The sequence below is a fragment of the Protomyctophum bolini genome, assembly GCF_963924005.1.
Source record: "Protomyctophum bolini genome assembly, chromosome: 21".
Classification (NCBI taxonomy): Eukaryota; Metazoa; Chordata; class Actinopteri; order Myctophiformes; family Myctophidae; genus Protomyctophum; species Protomyctophum bolini.
This window is the reverse complement of record NC_137882.1, coordinates 20397056-20416328: the sequence shown is the minus strand read 5'-3', so window position 1 is coordinate 20416328 and position 19273 is coordinate 20397056. Positions and strand designations below refer to the sequence as shown.

Here is a 19273-nt window from a genome sequence, read left to right as displayed (position 1 = left end):
TTATGTTTGGTAATATGAATATAACATAACATGGATGTAAAGTGTAAAGTGCCCAAGCATTGGTGTTGTGTTTGGATGAACTGTGTGCTCAAGCATGCACATAGTACTGTAACCTGTTTCCTGCTGAGACTTAACCCATTTTGACCTGAGATCAGATTCTATAAATGTCTTCTACATTCCTGACAGTTTTCAGAAAAAGCTATGTTTCTATGTCAGACCTACAAGCTCGTAGCACGCCGCCGAGTGGTGCGCTACGAGCTTGTAGATTTGCTATTTTTCAATAGCTAAAGCATAACATAATGCTAACACCAAAAGGGGTTCCCGCCCAAAATGGGTTGCAACATCAACCAATGTTTATATTAGGCTTGGTGATGCAGCAACCATTTGGAGGTTCTACAGTGGAAAAAATATCTGGTGGGATTTAAATAAAATTTCTAAACACAAACTCAAGAATAATAGTGAATTGCAAATGAGGAAAAGGCCATGATTCCTCAATAACATAGCCAGAAGCTGGTGTCTAGCCATATGCATCATGTTGCCATCGAGTTGCCATGCCAAGCCTTGCAAAGTTCGCTTCGCCGACTTAGCGCCGTCCGAGTTGCAACCCGATAGGCACAGAATCGTGAATTATGTTGTGGGGAGCACGTTTGCCCCAACTGATATAAAGTTGGGGCTACTGCTGTAGCTGGTACACACATTGCTCAGCCAATCAAATCATCGCTATGGTGTACACACAAAGCTGGGCATAGGATGGATTTTCCGGGATTTCAATCAATTCAATGGAGCTTTATTGGCATGAGAAAACAAATGTTTACATTAACTCTGATTCCGCTTCCGCTCATGCTCCCACTATGTCGACTTTGCAAGGAAATACGTCCGGATTGTTTTAGTGTACACTGAGCACTTTCAATAAAATAAAGGGTTACCCCTAAAAATGAGTTTAGCGTCGGAGCACTACTCCCTTTTCTAACTCCAAATCGCTCTCTCAACCTTCTCTTATTTTATTTCTTTAGTCGCTCTCTATGCCCATCGACCCGTACCTTACTCTTATCTTGACTCAGTAAAGCGCCATCAACTGAAAAACAGACAGAGGTAAAACGTTTGTATTTATTACTCAAAATGACTACTGGGTTGGGCTGCTGGATGCAAGCGATTGGGTCTTGTGTGGAAGTGTGTGGAAGGCTGATATCGTGTGCCTGAACTTCCTGAAGTAACTGTCACTGCAGCTGCTATACATGGTGCTGAAGTAACGGTAGCTGCTGTCCATGGTCCTGAAGTAACTGTAGCTGCTGTCCATGGTGCTGAAGTAACTGTAGCTGCTGTCCATGGTCCTGAAGTAACTGTAGCTGCTGTCCATGGCTCTGAAGTAACTGTGGCTGCTGTCCATGGTTCTGAAGTAACTGTGGCTGCTGTCCATGGTTCTGAAGTATATGTAGCTGCTGTCCATGGTTCTGAAGTATATGTAGCTGCTGTCCATGGTTCTGAAGTATATGTAGCCGCTGTCCATGGTTCTGAAGTATATGTAGCTGCTGTCCATGGTTCTGAAGTATATGTAGCTGCTGTCCATGGTTCTGAAGTAGCTGTAGCAGCTGTCCATGGTCCTGAAGTAACTGTGGCTGCTGTCCATGGTTCTGAAGTAACTGTGGCTGCTGTCCATGGTTCTGAAGTAGCTGGGGCTGCTGTCCATGGTCCTGAAGTAGATGGGGCTGCTGTCCATGATCCTGAAGTAACTGTGGCTGCTGTCCATGGTTCTGAAGTAGCTGGGGCTGCTGTCCATGGTGCTGAAGTAACTGTAGCTGCTGTCCATGGTCCTGCAGTAACTGTAGCTGCTGTCCATGGTGCTGAAGTAACTGTAGCTGCTGTCCATGGTCCTGAAGTAACTGTGGCTGCCATACATATATAAAAACTATCACACTTGCGAATCAAATCATAGCTATGGGGTACACACATTGCTCAGCCAATCAAATCATCGCTATGGTGTACACACAAAGCTGGGCATAGGATGGATTTTCCGGGATTTCAATCAATTCAATGGAGCTTTATTGGCATGAGAAAACAAATGTTTACATTAACTCTGATTCCGCTTCCGCTCATGCTCCCACTATGTCGACTTTGCAAGGAAATACGTCCGGATTGTTTTAGTGTACACTGAGCACTTTCAATAAAATAAAGGGTTACCCCTAAAAATGAGTTTAGCGTCGGAGCACTACTCCCTTTTCTAACTCCAAATCGCTCTCTCAACCTTCTCTTATTTTATTTCTTTAGTCGCTCTCTATGCCCATCGACCCGTACCTTACTCTTATCTTGACTCAGTAAAGCGCCATCAACTGAAAAACAGACAGAGGTAAAACGTTTGTATTTATTCCCATTTGGGAGAGGTGAGCACTCGAGAATGTCATGTTCTCTCCCTCTGTCCCTGGTGGGACCCCCCTCTTAGTTGCATGATATGCATTTCACCCGCTGCCACACCACTCCTCTCCAGCCATGCTGTTCCCCATGTGCAAAAGGTTGGTGCTGTGAAATGGAATGCAGCGGGTGTGTGCTCAGCAGGTGGTCCAAACATTATTAGTGGCACCTATCTTTTCCACCTCTCCCTCATTCTCTTTCTTGCATCTGGTGTCTCCACTACTCTCTAACACTCTGACAGGCATTCAAAAGGAACTCAAATGTGATGTTAATGTCCTGTAAGTAGACTAGTGTTATAAATAAAACTAGTGTTGACTAATTATTCATGTGGCTCTTATTTTGAAGAGGAAGTTATGCACAGGAAGTCCATTTCAGTTGTAAACAAGCTACTATGACACTTTCCCAGAGTTACGTGCTCCTGCCCCCCAAGCCCAAGGGGGGGGGGGTTTGAGTCCGAAAAACAGGGCTAGGGTAAGGCCTTAACACACACACACTCAAACATGCACGCACGCACGTGCCATACCATGTGCATATAAACATGCATATCAATACAAGGTCATCAGCATAAAGTTTTGATGGTGACGGTGGTGTGTGTGTGTGTTGGGGGGGGGGGGGTGGATCTAAGTGCCAGCTGCCATCGATTTCATGGCTCTCTCAGATGTGTTTTGCCTGGAATCAGCATGGTAATCTGTAAATTAGTGCACTGATTAAAGAGTCGTCGTTGTCTTTCCAACTCACGGGACGATATATTGCATCTCATTCTTGCCTAATGATGAATAGACGTCCAAAAACAGCGATGCCAGGTTATACATTTTAGTTTTGGACATACAAGGCTACCAGCAATGATAGTTAACTAAAACTAAAAGAATAACTCTGGTATGTGTGGGGGATCTGTGCGATTGTACCATGTCTACTGTTATTATTGTTGAGGGGCACTATATACAGGTTTGTTTTTAGTTAAACAAACATTTAAAACGCCATTGACAATGGACAGAGTTTAATGTTTGGTTAGTGGCTAACACAAACATTAAATGCCATTAACAATAAAGAGAGTTTAATGTTTGTTTTGTCTGTGTTTGTTTTACATCACTATTACATCACCTAATCGTATAGCAACATGACCTAGAATCACAACAGTGCTGTGCACCATTGTGTAACTGTTTGCCTCAATGTTCTAAAATGGTATTATAGGTTTGTTGATACATTGCCACTCTGAAAGGTCATAAGAAAACACTTAAAACGTAATAGATCCCTATATTAATGGGTGTTTCATAAATCACTGTTAGGGGAAACACGTTTAAGCACAGCTTTCATGTTGCCTATTCGGTATGCAGATGAGGGTCTTGCCCCAGATTACAAGTGTTGGCTCATTGCTTTAGCATTTACCCCCATTACAATCTGATGTGGAACAGCCTTTGCCTCACCTGGCTGTGAGTGGCTGTGCTCAGCACTCTGTTACCAATACAACCCTTCCCCACTTCACAAAACATCAACCACAACTCTAGTTGAGCTGCATAATTCAGGTGTTGAGATATCCGAGAAATGGGGATTAGTCAAGGCTTCTAAACATATTCATGAATGACTTTCCAAAGGAAACATAGATTCAGTTTCACATATTATTGCAAAGGGATTAATACTGTAGGTCCTGCAGCACGTTGAGTAAATGCTAAGCAACAAGAAAAGTTGACAATGCGTGTAGTTATATGTTACCTCTTTAATGCCCTTTTCAATATGCAATTTAGATTTAGAAAAAGTTCTATGAAGCAGAATCCGTTTCCATTTCCATTCCATTTCAGTGCCTTTTAAAATCACCCTCTGCCCAGCGTTTGATTGGCTAAATGTCTGTTCTTATCATAGTGCATGTATTTCTTCCTGACACTTTTATTATTAAACTCGTCCAGACACAAATTAATCCTTTGCAGCAGGTCCTGGCAATGCAACGAAGAAGTACTAGGAAAATAAGAAGCCTTTTCTTTTCTTCTTTCAAACAAATGAACCCAGAATTTCACCACGGTGGTCATGCACTCTTTTGATACTGTGCATATCTGTGACCTCATTTAGCAATGCAATTTACCAAGTAATGGGCTGACCAGGGATTAAAGAAAAGCAAATTATAGAATCCAAACTGTGTTTGAATAATGTAAAATGGCTCACTGTTGTGAGCCTGTGTAGATCTTGTGGCTATTTTCAGTGTACGGCAACGGAATAAATCTCCTAGAATGTGACAGAAAACCACTGTCCTTACTGGATTAAAGAAAAAAGAAAAATAGTGTATTTTTGCACTAACACTTCTGTTTCTTCTCTTCTTTCTCTCTCTTGCCCAGGACATACAAAATGGCCGATGGGATTCACTCCTGTATTTGGTAAAAAGGAAAAAAGCATCCCTGGAGCTGAATTTCCAAATCGTCGCTGTTCTCTCACAGCGTGGGAATATTCCACAATGTAAATGAGAAACCTCAACTTCACTCCCCCCACCCCACCCCACCCCCCCAAAACAAATGATGGCTGCAGACCGTGACACTTAGCGGATCTATACCCCCCCCGGACCACCGGCTTTGCTCGGCTTGGATTACACAGCCTGCCTCGCCACTCGGAAGCTGCGGGGGTGGCTAGCGGAGGCCACTCGCGGCGGCGGCGGAGGTGGTAGCAGCAGCGGTGGTGGTGGTGGCGGTCGTAGGAGGACCTCGACTATACTCGCCCACGCCGTGTGAGAAAACGTACAGGAGCGCTCAGGGTCTGCCGCCATGAGGATACCCACCGTCTCCTGTCTCTGCCCCGTCCTGGTGTGCCTCTGCTTCCTCCAGAGGTGCTACGGGGCGAGCCACCACGCCGCCTCGGCCAAGTTGCCCTCCCGGGATCAGACCAGGTTGCCCAGCCGGATTCAGTCCAAGTTGCCCTCCAGGAACCTGACCAGGCTGGCCAACGGCGAGACGGAGGTGCACCACAGGCCCAAGCGAGGCTGGATCTGGAACCAGTTCTTTGTTTTAGAAGAGCACATGGGACCGGAGGCACAGTATGTGGGGAAGGTGAGTGCTGCTTTCGTTTATTCCAATGTCATCCACTCAAAGCCTCTGTGGTTCTCAAACATTTTAATTCCAAAGACCTCCGTAGCCAACCAATTGGAACTATTTTTACTCAGTAACTTTCAAAGTCATAGACCTGTGTGTGTCCATTTGGAACCCCCTCAAGGAACCCTGAGGGTCTCTGGACCCCACTTTGAGAATCACTGCTCTATACTTAACTAATGTAGTTATTTGACTAGGGTCGGCTCTGTAGTACTTGGTCTGCTCTTTCTTCACATGTACACCAAATGTCTTTACTGAAAATATCTACAAGATAACAGCCTGTTGTAACTTGTGATAGATCAGTTATTTTTTGGCGAATGTCCCCCTCAGAATAAGGATGCTATGGTTCAAGTGGTTATGGTTTTCATGCTCTGACAGTCATATCCAGTTTTCAGTGCTTGTTATTCTTTAGTCACTGTTTACATTCTGCACCACTAAGCAGCAAAGTCAAAGTTTGTTGTCTGAGTCAAGGACAATTATTATACAAGACTGGCATGGAGAGGGAGTTTGTGAGCTATCAGTGATACTAGCTTTCTGAGACTGTGAAAATCTTTTGATCACGCTTTTTTCCTAGTTTTTTCTTCAACTTATTGTTGTCTATGCTTCATCAAATCATCAAATGATATAAGCTCATTTACGGTAGCTCACATTCCATATGCTTACAATGGCGATGACATCCCCAAAAATAGGGGTAGCTTTGGTTGCTGGTCTGGTCTATAGGTGGCATTGCTATATGCATTGCTATGTCCATATTTGGCCAATGTAGACAAATACCATCGCCACACTATTAAACATGCCCATACTGCAGTGAGTTTGTTTCTAGATATGTCCTGTATAGTGCGGCTTCCCCACTGAATACCAAATTACAATTTGTGAGGCTTCTTCACAGTTAGACTACGGGGTTTCGTTTTAGGGCGGTAAACTGATACATTCAGCCAATAACTACTCAGCACAGTGTTTTGTGCGAGTTCCACATATAGGCACTAACAAAATATCCTGTCAGCAGAGACATGCCCAAGTTTTGTGAGCTGCTTCTACAGATAGTGTGTACTGCGCTGCATCCTTGGAATAATGCCGAGGAAGTAGAGAAGGTATTGCATATGAGAATAATAAACATGGAATTCAGTCTCTGCATGTGGGTTCAGGAGATAGCTATTCATTCTAGTTTGTTGGAAATGGGGAGGTAACAAGAGACTGTGGATAAGTTTTTAGTCATATGTCTCCCAACAACATATTACCACACTTCTCCCTCCTGCTTGACATCTTCTTTTGGACTAGTGTTGGGGATTCTTCCATAGCGCCATAGTGCTATTTGGCAGCATCTGGACCGGTACCAGTGTCACACTTCTGAATCTTGTGGTGATCATTAAATATTTAACATTATCACCCTCGACCAAGACACCTACTATGTCTATGTATCTACTGGTGTAGATATCCATGTTTCAGTAGTGCAGGATTTAGTTTGTATCTACTGGTGTAGATATCCATGTTTCAGTAGTGCAGGATTTAGTTTATCTACTGGTGTAGATATCCATGTTTCAGTAGTGCAGGATTTAGTTTGTATCTACTGGTGTAGAGATCCATGTTTCAGTAGTGCAGGATTTAGTTTTCATTCATCATTAAAATGTGTTCTCATGTCCTCTCATGATAATAGACAAATAAGGAGTTCCCCTTCCTCAATATGTCTACCACACTATTGCAGGACTGGGTTATGTTCCAATGTGGAAGAAAATACGCTGCTTGTACCAATAGGCTACTGCCTGGTAAAGTTCAGATTTCAGGATTCAGGTTTCATGATAAAAAATAATAATAATACAAATAAAAATGTCAGGGCAGAATTTCAGAACTTATTGAAAGGGTGGCCCCCTTGAGATACAGCATCTCTTTTTCGAGAGGTTCCCATAAACTCAGGCAGGATACAAAGTATAAAAGCACAGAGAATTCTGCAATGCATCAAACCACCAACAACATAAAACTAACGTAATAAAACCTTACACAGCCATCATTAACCTCATACAAACCCTGACATTGAGCAACATCACATGACATGACAAGATAAAAACCATCATTAGCAGAGGTAGTCGTCTTCCTATGAGTCAAAAGAACCTTGAGATGAAATATGAGGTGTTTTTTATGATGCAGACCACATTCTTACAAACATACTGTATGGCCCATGACCTGCGTCACTTTGTTTCGACTTCTGTCTCTCCAGTGAAGAAGAAATACCTCAAAATGATCATTTAAAATCAGACGGTATAGGCCATGTGGGACCTTTATCTTTATAGCCTCTTGATCGGTGATACATCACCCCAGTGACAATGGCCATTTTAGAATGATTGATGTTCCTCGAGGCGGAATGAAGGTGAAGACGGTTAACTGTGTCCATGCACTTTTTTTACACAAGCCATGACACAAACGAAAACATATCCGTCCACATGTAATATGAGAGAAAATAAGCAACGGAGGCATGTTTATGATTGATTCACCTCTTGACGGAAGAACATTAGATAACAGATACATGAGTTTTAACAACAAAAGCAGTTTCTGCCAACGCACGCACACACACAGTGTGTGTGTGTGTGTGTGTGTGTGTGTGTGTGTGTGTGTGTGTGTAGACCCAACATAGCATAGACCCAACATAGCATAATAGGGTTTAAGTGGTTAAAGTATAGGTGTTCACTCAACAAATGTTATACCATATATACGAGATGATGCTACTCACCCACTTCCGACATCTCCGGCACAGATGCAACAAACGGTCCATCGGGGAATTTGGGGGCATTGTCATTTATGTCTTGCACTTTGATGATGAATTCGGACTTCGGCTCTAGAGCCTCCTCTGTGTTGCGGTCAAGGGCTTGTGCATGTAAGACATAGTGTCCCTTTGTTTCCCTGTCCATGCTCTTGGTGGCATGAATATCCCCCGTCACCTCATCAATGATGAATATATTCCCAGCGCCTTCTCCACTCAGGATATAGCGGACAGTTCCATCCCCTTTGTCGGAGTTGGAGTGCAGCTGTAAGGGAAAACAGAGGGAATGTCAACAAGAGAATAAGATATTGGCAAAATCTTCAGCCTGCGATATACACTGGCATTCTTCTGGTATAAAAAAAATAATACACACACACACACACACACACACACACACACACACACACACACACACACACACACACACACACACACACACACACACACACACACACACACACACACACACACACACACACACACACACACACACACACACACATTTATTATTTCCCTGTTGCAACAATGCTTCTTGCCAATACTTATACATTTTGAAAGCCTATGTATTTCCCTTTAAAACCGTGCCCCATTGGTAGGGAACATGTGGCTTGCGCTCTCTGCCCTCAATGCCAAATAAGCTTATTCTGCGCAGAGGCCAAATGATTGACATTATCTGACCTCATGTCATGCACAGGTAGCTACCAAAGTCAAACATAGGCTTACAGTTATGCATAAGCCAGCACGTTTGTGAGGTGTTGGTGTTAGTGGTGGTTGGCAGTGACTTTTCTCAGCTGTATAATAAAGCCACTGGGACCTGGTTGAGTCTCCTGCTTGCAGATTGCCTGCCCTTATCTCTTGAAATGTGAAAATGTGTTCTCTCTGCAGTGATCATTATTCTAGCACTCAGGCACAGGCTAATCCCCTCAACTACACTCAGAGAGAGAGAGAGAGAGAGAGAGAGAGAGGAGGTTATCAACACATGCTGACCTTTTTCATGTATGAATGCAGTGTCGTGCAAACATAGCATAAAAAAGGCATATACAAGTTTGTTGATTTTGGATATTTTTGAAAAGAAAAAAATAAACATTTTTGCGTATGACATGGCCAAAATTGGTCTGCTTGAGGGGTCTATCAATATTTAACCAAACAAAAGCATTAACTAGAGCTTGTGACTAAGCTAACTACATTAGCGTTCGTTTTTTCTTTGTTTTATAATTTCCTGGAAAGTCATAGTTTTGGACATACAAGGTTTCCACATGACAGCGACGATATGTCTGTATTTCTGTATTTTCAACATTCACACATTGAAGTGGAGAAAAAATAACAAATGGGAATAAGAGGCAGACGGGTGTGATGACAGGGAGTAGAGAGAGAGAGAGAGAGAGAGAGAGAGAGAGAGAAAGAGAAAGAGAGAGAGGCAACGAGCTGAATCCAATATCCTCTGAATATTACCTTTACAGTTTATACCTCCACTGTCTCTTTATTGTACATAGCACAAAATAAACATTTTCATCGAGAAATGCCCTCGTTGACGGGAATAAAGGTGTTATTTGTTGATGAAACATTGTTTCGTTTGTGTGGTTATTAGCCGCACAGTATAAGCAAACCGTAGCGTCCCAAGGTGCAGACAGAAAACAACCTCTCAGCATTTTCCATGGCATTGTTGTAGCTTAAGTGGTACAAGAGCATTACTTAGGGAATAGATACAGCAGGTACCTTCCCCTGAACAATGGCAGTTTATCAGTGCACTAATTGCATGAAGAAGTAATTACTCTCATGGATTGTAAGTACCATTTAAATACAACCTTTCCCCTTTTAATGTCCCTGACTGGTTGGCTGGCCGGACAGGCTGACTAAGCTGCCTGGTTTGTTTGGTTAGCTCTATAGCATTGGCCTCTTATGATAATATTGATGTACTTACACTGGGTTGGCCGCAGTGTGCATGTGCGCGCGCGTGTGGTTTAGCGATAAAAAAATAAAATACAAAAATAGAGTCCGAGTAAATACGTGCAGGCTAATCCTGGATGATGATAAGGACCAACTGTGGAGACTAAAGCGATGCGCATATTATTGGGGAAATGACTTGACACAGACATTTAAGTACAATGGGGATCTCCCGATGGTTAGCATGAGAAACATTTAATTACGTGGTTTGGTCTCTGGTCTGGGCCTAAAGTGGCCAACAGACAGAATGACCGTTTTAATTGGACTAAACAGGGGAGATAGACACATATTCATCCTTTCTGCTTTTACAGTATATTGTGTATTCTCCTTGCTTAATAAAATAAAATATATTTTTTAAATTACCGTACATTAGCAAGTAGCAGTAGTGTTTTCTCCCTCTACTAGAATTGCTATCACTCTCGTATATATTTCCTGCATTGTTACTGAAAATAGCCTTTTATGAGAGATTGCAATGTGTACCAGTTTGTGCTAAACGCAACAAAAAGCAGGTGGATTTCAGTTACTGTATGCGTGTGTGCGTGTGCATGCGTAAGTGCGTGCGTGCGTGTGCGAGTGGACAAGCCATGTGCTGAGCAATCCACAAGGTCAAAACACTAACTGGTTTCACCACAATGTGAGACTTTTTGTTGGCAGTCACCCACATATAGGGATCTATATGCATGGCTCTGCAGAGCAACTCCTGAGGGAAGTAGCGAATAAGCGACCCGCGGCCTGTCAAGTACATGTTTTAATCCCCCTGAGGTGTCCCATAATCCCTGATGACATCGTTCTGTAGGAAGCCGATGCATTTCGGTGGGAAATGACAGTTTTGAGAGGCATGTGCTTTTCAAGGGGACATGCAGGCCATGTCCAGAATGCGCCACACAAAGACACGTGGCAGCCTCCTGACACCACAACGCAGTGTGTGGTGTCTCCGTGTCAATCACACATCACAGCAATGACAGGGTGCTTTTGAAATTCTATGAACAACACTATGCTGAGTTGTTTGGTCGGATGTGAATGTGAACAGTGGTTGAGGAGCCCGTGTGCAATGCACATAACTGCCAATGGCGCTGCTCAGTGTCCAACAACAACAGAAGGTTGTCTTAAATAATAATGGGAAACCCTCAGGAGGTGTGATGTCTTTACAATGCATTCTCACCCTCAGGTTGTACTTCAACATCTGACAACATGTCAAGATGTTTGACGTGACAGTCTTTCCTGTCACATTGCATGTTGACCAGGATGACAACATGAATCCAAGCAAAAACAATATGTTTTTATAATAATAGTAAAGTAATATTAATAAATAATATTAATAATAATAGGTTAAGGAACTTTGTTTGGAATTTTGAAATAAACTATAATTACAGAGTGGAATCACACTGCTGACAGCTGACACACTGGAAATATTTTCTAGTTCTGTAATTATATGAGCTATATAGCTACTCTTAGATCCATGAGAAATACCCACTTTTTGCCTTTTCCATTGTAGAGCAAAGTGGCATAATATTCTTTAGAAGGTGTCAACCTGTTTCATGTACAACTAAAAATGGATTGTGCTGTGACAGATTCAGGCAAGTATTATATCAATGGTGTGGGGGGAAAAAAGATAAGCATGGCTGTCTTGGAATTGTCTTTTTACCATGGCTATGCGATGACAGGAACCGAGTGCGAGCGGTGCTTTGAATATTGGTGACACACCGTGCTAAGATTAAAAATGAAGTGAAAATCCCTCCCATAGCCATTGTAACTGTGTTTTAAATGAATAAAATAAATCCTGTGCAAACAAAAGTCAAGGCAATTACTTTCAAGCCGTAATTGCTAAATGTGGTATCACTGAGGTTTATCAGTGCACAGACCACATAGCTAGATTAATGAAGATGTACAGTGGGAGGATTGCATGTGCTAATGCCAATTTACATAATGGAACGTAGGACAATGGCATTTTAGGCATATAGATATATCATAGATATCGTTCTGTCGTGTGTAAACCTTGTATGTCCGAAACTGTTACTTTTCAGGAAATGGAAAAAAAGGTTCCAATGGATCCAATGTAGTTATTATTTAGTCACAACAACTTGTTAACACTTTTCATTGGTTCAATGCATTGCCTCGTCTGGACACCAGCTTAAATATTTGATCATAGTTAGTCCCATACGGCCAACCCACAGGGTAATCACTGGCATCGACTGGTCTGCAAGCAGCTAAATGCCCAATATTTCCTGACGTTGAATGGCTGTCCAGTTAATTTCGAAATCATTAACCACGGTTTATAAAACATCCTAACTCAATTTGCAGTGGTGGCGAGAGAGAGAGAGAGAGAGAGAGAGTTCAAGCCCCATCTGAGATCAATAAAGTAGCTTGATACAGTGCATAAGAACAGAGAGGACGACAACATTAAAGCCAAGTGTTCATTCTCGGGGCACTAATAGTCACATTACTGTACCAGGATGTTTACAATCCTGCAGCTTTGATTGATTTATTGATTGATTGATTGAAAACTTTATAAGTCAGAAATGTTAACAACACGAGGTACAGTAACACAAAAAGGTCCTGGGGACTTTAACTTGTGGTCCTATGTATTCAATTAATCAACAAAGCATACAAAATGAACACAAAAACAAATACTATACGTATAATTATACGTATAGTGTAGACAAAAGAGATGGGAAAGGTACATTTATCTCCCCTTTTGGTCTAGTCCTGATAGGTGTTTTTGCAGCACGATTCATTGAAATTGGCCTTATACAACCCCACAGAAGTGGAAGCCAGAGGACAAACTATTGGGGCGGATCGTGGCGGTGTCACCGTGCATGGCAATCATGGCATGCATCCTTTATCCTGTTCCTTCATCACCACCGCTCCTCATGCAGTGGCCATTAGCGGCGTGCTCCATCAAAGAGCTCGACCGCAACTATTACAAATCAATCACAGAGAGAGAGAGAGAGAGAGGGAGAGAGAGAAACATAGCCTAAAATGTGGTAATAATCACACAATGACACACGCCCACATGAAAAGCGATTAAGTGCTCTTGAGTGAATATAATAAGGGGTTAGAGATTTAATCAAAACACACACACACACACACACACACACACACACACACACACACACACCACACTAATTGCATATATATGAGGCCCAGTAACTGATCATCACCTCTGGCACCTCCCCTTTCCTCACCTACGGCTCCATCATCTTCCCAGCAGGAACTGATGCTCCTTTAATGAGCCTGTCTCCTTGTCCTGGTGTGCCAAACGCTTTGCCCGCAAATTCTGGGCTGCACTGAAATCGCCACATGCGGTTACATGATTACATTTTACATTAAGTACATAACAAAACAAAATAAGGGGCCGCACTGTCCTGTCTGTCTATAGGCCTATGGGATGCCAAGTTGAAAGTGGTGAATGCACTTGATAAGATTTCCCTACGGGGATCACAATGTCAACCTTGAGCCTTCAAGCTATCGATTTTTGCAGCTCTCGTTCAAGCCTTGAAAAGAGGACGACCTGGAGTCTCCCCAGAAGGTCCTCCATGCTATCACCACATCTATCAGCGTGGGGTTTATCTGGTCTTACTGCATGTAGTCACCACAGTCACACAGTGACACTATCATCTCACCCTGACCCCTCCCTGAAGCCCCCCCCCCCCCCCCCCCCCCCTGATTGTCATTTGTACACTCAGAGTTATATTAACATTGATTTTATAATATAAATTGGGGTCTTTAATGTCATTAAATCGGCCTGTTGCATATGAAACTGAAAATGGTTGAAAATCACTGCAAAACCTTCTCTTATGGGGTTCTCGGCATATATTTTCAAATGGGGGGTCCGCAGGCGAACGAGTGTCATTTTGGGGGTCCTTGACATGAAAAGGTTTGGGAACAACTGACCACTGACACTGTAGCTTCCATGCGGTAGCCACATGTACACATCATTTTACACTCAACTGGATTGTGCTGTGTGGATTGTAAATGAGTTTGTGTGAGTGATTTATGTGGTGCTTCTCCGAGGTGTTAATGCTCCCCATAAAGTTGTCCTTCATATATTCACTCCACCACACAGCTCCTGATGATCATCTTCGTTTAACAACCACTGCAGGATCTTGTGTCGTATGTCATCATACTGTACGTTTAGGAGAGCAAGGATAACAAGATAGACAAAATAACTAATTCAGCTATTAGTGTAGATATTCGTCCTACACAAACATTAAATTCCAATTGACAATGAATGTTACGAGAATATTATGTCATAGTGTCTGAGCAAATCGGCTTAGTGTCTATTTTTGTCTTACACAAACATTAAATTCCCATCGTGTGTCCCAAGTGTTATGATGCTTTGTTAGCTCGTAGATTGGCTATTTTACCTAAGTGGGTATAAGTGAACAATTCCACAACATTGCATCACATGCAGACGGAGACAGAAGAGCATGTGTCACACATGAGCTAGCGTGGTTCTTCTACCAGTCAGGTTGAATTATTTTCTTTCTCCAAACATGTGTGTATATGGTCTACTTGACCATGGACACATTACACATTACATGTTACAGCTGAAACGAGGCTGAGCAGTTTGGCCGTCAGCATCAATTAACTGTTAACCATAATCTCTTTAGCGCTCGGCCAGGCACATAAATGGATAATCGCGTCCCAAATAGTGCAAGTGAAAGGCTGTTGATAAAAGGCACATGGAATTTATTCATGAGTCTCTTTTAACAAACAGAATGGGAAAACGAAGAGAAAAATATATATGGCTTTTCGCTCTGGCTGCCCCTGTGGACATTTAAACGAAATTATGCCTGGCGTTTGGCCAGGGATCCGGAATGTTCACGCAGACGATTTTAGGGCCTCTGACTCCGCTGATCCCTTTAAATTCCCCCCAGAAAAGCATTGCCCGCAGGCAGGCACTAGCCACATGTCAGTCATCCATTCTGCCAGACTTTAATAAAGTCAGCCATAGACGGTAGGAGATAAACGCAATCCCTCGTCCTGCTGTTCGGCAGAGGAGTGGGGCTTTCTCTGTAAGTCTTTGTGCAAGGAAACAACGCACTTCTGAGGTTGTGTGGGTCACCAGACTCACCACCGCTCTCGACTTATCACGTTTGATCATGCCACACATGATACCATTGAGTGACCCACTGACCGCTCTGTTTTTCTTCCTTCTTCCATCATTTCTTCTCTCACAAAGCTCATTTTCATTTTATAGAACACCCCTTCCCCACGCACGCACGCACGCACGCACACATGCACGCACTCACGCAAGAATGCAGTACTGTACTGATCAGTATGTTAAGCTCTTATCAGGTCTGGCCGCCATAGATTAACAAAACTGACACCTAATTACATTCAGTAGGCAGGGAGTTGTGACATTTTCTTTGTGATCATTATTAATGAACTATAAATAATAGATCCTGACGCTGAATTCACATGCATTATAGAAGCAGCCGCCACAGGGGAATGGAGGCCTAGTGACACCAAAGGTTGCCCCGAGACACTTTCCTCTCCATACTTAGCTTTTGATCATGCCTTTCAAATGGATAATCCAACTACTAGTCCATACCCTGGGATGGGCGAGGCGAAGTGAAGTGACTGTGACTATATATCCCATAGCCTTCTCCTGAGATGCTGATAAACACCTTGCATTTGGGAAAAGTGACACATCTGCTACATGAGTCTCTGCATATGCCAATGGTCAATGCCCATGTGCAATTTTAGATCGATTGACCAAACCACTGGAGGAGAAAAATGCATACAAACTAGGTAAGAAAGACAATAACGGTTTTCTTTTCCTAATTCGTAAGAGTCGCTTCGTAGGTCGTATAACCTAAGGGCATGTGGGGGGGATGTGTGGCCAATAAGGGCTTGTGTGAAGGGCCAATAAGGGCTTATGTGGAGGGCCAATAAGGGCTTATGTGGGGGGGCAATAAGGGCTTGTGTGGGGGGCCAATAAGGGCTTATGTGGAGGGGCAATAAGGGCTTATGTGGAGGGGCAATAAGGGCTTGTGTGGGGGGCCAATAAGGGCTTATGTGGGGGGGCAATAAGGGCTTATGTGGAGGGGCAATAAGGGCTTATGTGGAGGGGCAATAAGGGCTTGTGTGGGGGGCCAATAAGGGCTTATGTGGAGGGGCAATAAGGGCTTATGTGGAGGGGCAATAAGGGCTTGTGTGGGGGGCCAATAAGGACTTATGTGGATGGGCAATAAGGGCTTATGTGGAGGGGCAATAAGGGCTTGTGTGGAGGGCCAATAAGGGCTTATGTGGAGGGGCAATAAGGGCTTATGTGGAGGGGCAATAAGGGCTTGTGTGGGGGGCCAATAAGGGCTTGTGTGGGGGGCCAATAAGGGCTTTTGTGGGGGGGGGGGGGGGGGGGGGTAAGGGCTTATGTGGGGGGCCAATAAGGGTTTATGTTGGGGCCAATAAGGGCTTATGTGGGGGGCCAATAAGTGCCCTTCAAGACGAACATTTGACAAGTAATGATAATTCCACTATCTAATTAATTATACTTTTAATGTGCTGGCTGCCATCAGTCAGTTTCGCGCAGACGAAATGAAAGCCTGGGTATCGAGGCTAGTTTCAGACTAATGAGAACGTATTGCTTATTTTACTGTTCAATGACATGAAATGGCACAAGGGACGAACCAAAAAATTGGGGGTGGTGCCCTTTTCTGGGGTTTGAGCCCCTGTCCCCTCAGTGCTCTCTGCACGGCCCTGCGTATAACAGTAGGATTATAGTAGGAGGAGGATACATTCTAGATTTAGATGTGTTTGCACAGGGCATAACTGCAAGCTTCATGATCGGCTGTTCCGTCCAGTTATCATGTCCTATTCTCAGCTGGCCAAACAGAGCCATGTATTCAACAGTGTTCGTGTAATGACCCACAAACCTGTTGACACTTCCCATACAGTAGCTTAGTGAAGGAAGTACCTATGTCCATGTGCATCAGGAGCTCACGTAGCATGATATTATTTGCTCTCACGAAGGAAGCCAATGGCTAAATTAGCACTCTGACTGGAGGCTAAATTAAATTCATGTGCAATTGCACATGGATGCCAGGATTTATTGCTGAGACTTCTGAGTTCTGTGGTGCTAATCCATATATTATTGATACTTCTGAAGGCGTTCTTGTCCTAATTTGACAGAATATCTTTGTTGGGTATGTCATAAACGACACACAAAGGGAAATTTATACTATTTATACTTATACTACTGGTTGCGTGCCAGTGTCTACCCCTAGTATAAATCAACGGTGTCGAATGGCTGATTTGGTAAAAACCTGTTTTGTGACGCGAGCGAGCTGTCCGGCTGGGCCCACACCACTTCCATGTACATTCCACCAAATCAGCCCATGTTCTCATTACATGATATGTGCATTCCACCAAGTCACAGCTCATTGTTCTCATTACATGACCAGTACTCATGTCACCTCGGTCATTAAAATGTATCACTACTTTACAAGCAAGTCTATGCAAAATTCCTAAATATGGCTATGGTGTCCACACAGACGTAGACTAGAACAACATTAGTGTATGTGAACACTGTACAGCTTAAAGGTTCCATGACATTCATTTAAATTACACCCACACAACTTGAACTTTGAACATTCCGTGGATTTTCTCTGTCCGAGGCCTTTTGAGCTGCAATGAAAACATCTGCAGGCAAATTGTTACGTCATATATGGGATTTGTGGACTCTCATCACAGTCCACAGGAAAATGTAACCAGAAAACCCCAGACCACAAAGTCTACTGAATGTTAAAAGTTCTGTTTTTTTGGGTGCAATTGAGCGCAGAAAACCTAAAATAAATAAGAAAAATTACAAAAACAAAATGTCACGATCCCTTTAATAAGGCACAATCAATTATTGTAGATTTTTCTTTATACATTCCCCAACTCTATCTATATTGGTCCAGTCTACACTGCCATTAATGTGCAAACATTATTTGATTGCAGAGCCGCTTGGTGGTGCATGTTTAATATTACCCATATTACCTACCACCCGATTAACTCGATTCAATGGGATCTTTGACTCCTCACTTAATTACAGGAGCGATATTAACCACAGAAAGGACAGTTGGCTCTCATCAAGAGAAGCCATGCTATCAACAGCAGCTTTCTAATTAGTAATTCATTTGCTACTCCTGGTTTTTGATTAGATTTGGCCCCTGCACCACAACGCTCAACACCTTAAATAATGAACAAAATATGGAGGGAGGCAGGGTCATATAACTGTGTGCACGTGCATGTGTGCAGTATAGTATGTATGCATGCAGACATGTGTGCTTGCACGTGTGTGTCTGGGGATCTTTCTGTAGTTGCAGTGGTGAGGGAGGGACCAGTACTCTGTGTTTTGTTTTCGCAGATATTGCATGGGCGTAATGATGATTAAAATTATTATTACTGGTTATTGCATGTTCAAGTGGTGTGCGCATGCATGCGTGTGATTAAGAAACGCCTCTTGCTGGGTTAATATTCTACAGCACTGGACAGTCTTGCTTTTTATCATGTATGTGCTGTATGTACTTTTGGAGTTTTGTAGTTTGGACATCTCTCCTTTCAGTGGGATGTTTCGCTGAGCAGAGGAGCTTTTGTTTCACCTGCATCTCCCAACATCATTATATCACATTAACGCTGATCCGAGCTCCCGCTGCGTTCACTTCGGGCACAAGGATGCTAGGAAAGCAATTCTGTGGTCTTTTGATTTCGCCACTTAAACTTGCAAATTATTGCAATGCACGTGTCTTGTGAAAAGCACAACCTTGTTCTCAAAGGCAATGGCAGCAGGGAGGCTGATTGGTTTGATTAAGGTAACGCCCAAACCACACCTATGAATAATCCAGTAGCATAATACTGTAGCATCTAGCGCTATGTGTGTTGTTCAAAATAAACCTGAGACACACCCCCACTGCGGAAATTAAGACATAACGACAGGCATTAAATTGCGCCCTGAATAGGGCTCTGGGGTGTCTTACTACTGCTCTGTGCTGACTTTGTGCACAACATAAAAATAAAGTGAATAGAATATTCTAATGAGTATATGTTTATAGCATGGAAGTTGGGAAATAAATAATGTCAGTATTTTCTCTTCCAGTGGATTAATACATTGTTGACT

General features: G+C 43.0%; 1 protein-coding gene across 1 annotated transcript in view; it reads left to right on the top strand.

Annotated features, from left to right (window-relative positions):
- Positions 1 to 5017: 5017 nt before the first annotated feature.
- LOC308336415 (cadherin-18) overlaps positions 5018 to 19273 on the top strand; it is a gene marked incomplete at its 3' end in the record, with an annotated part of 102078 nt that continues 87822 nt past the window's right edge. The window contains exon 1 of the mRNA XM_080793778.1: positions 5018 to 5432. Within this exon, the coding sequence (XP_080649904.1) occupies positions 5151 to 5432 (282 nt within the window). The 5' untranslated portion in view covers positions 5018 to 5150. The remainder of the gene's footprint in view (positions 5433 to 19273) is intronic.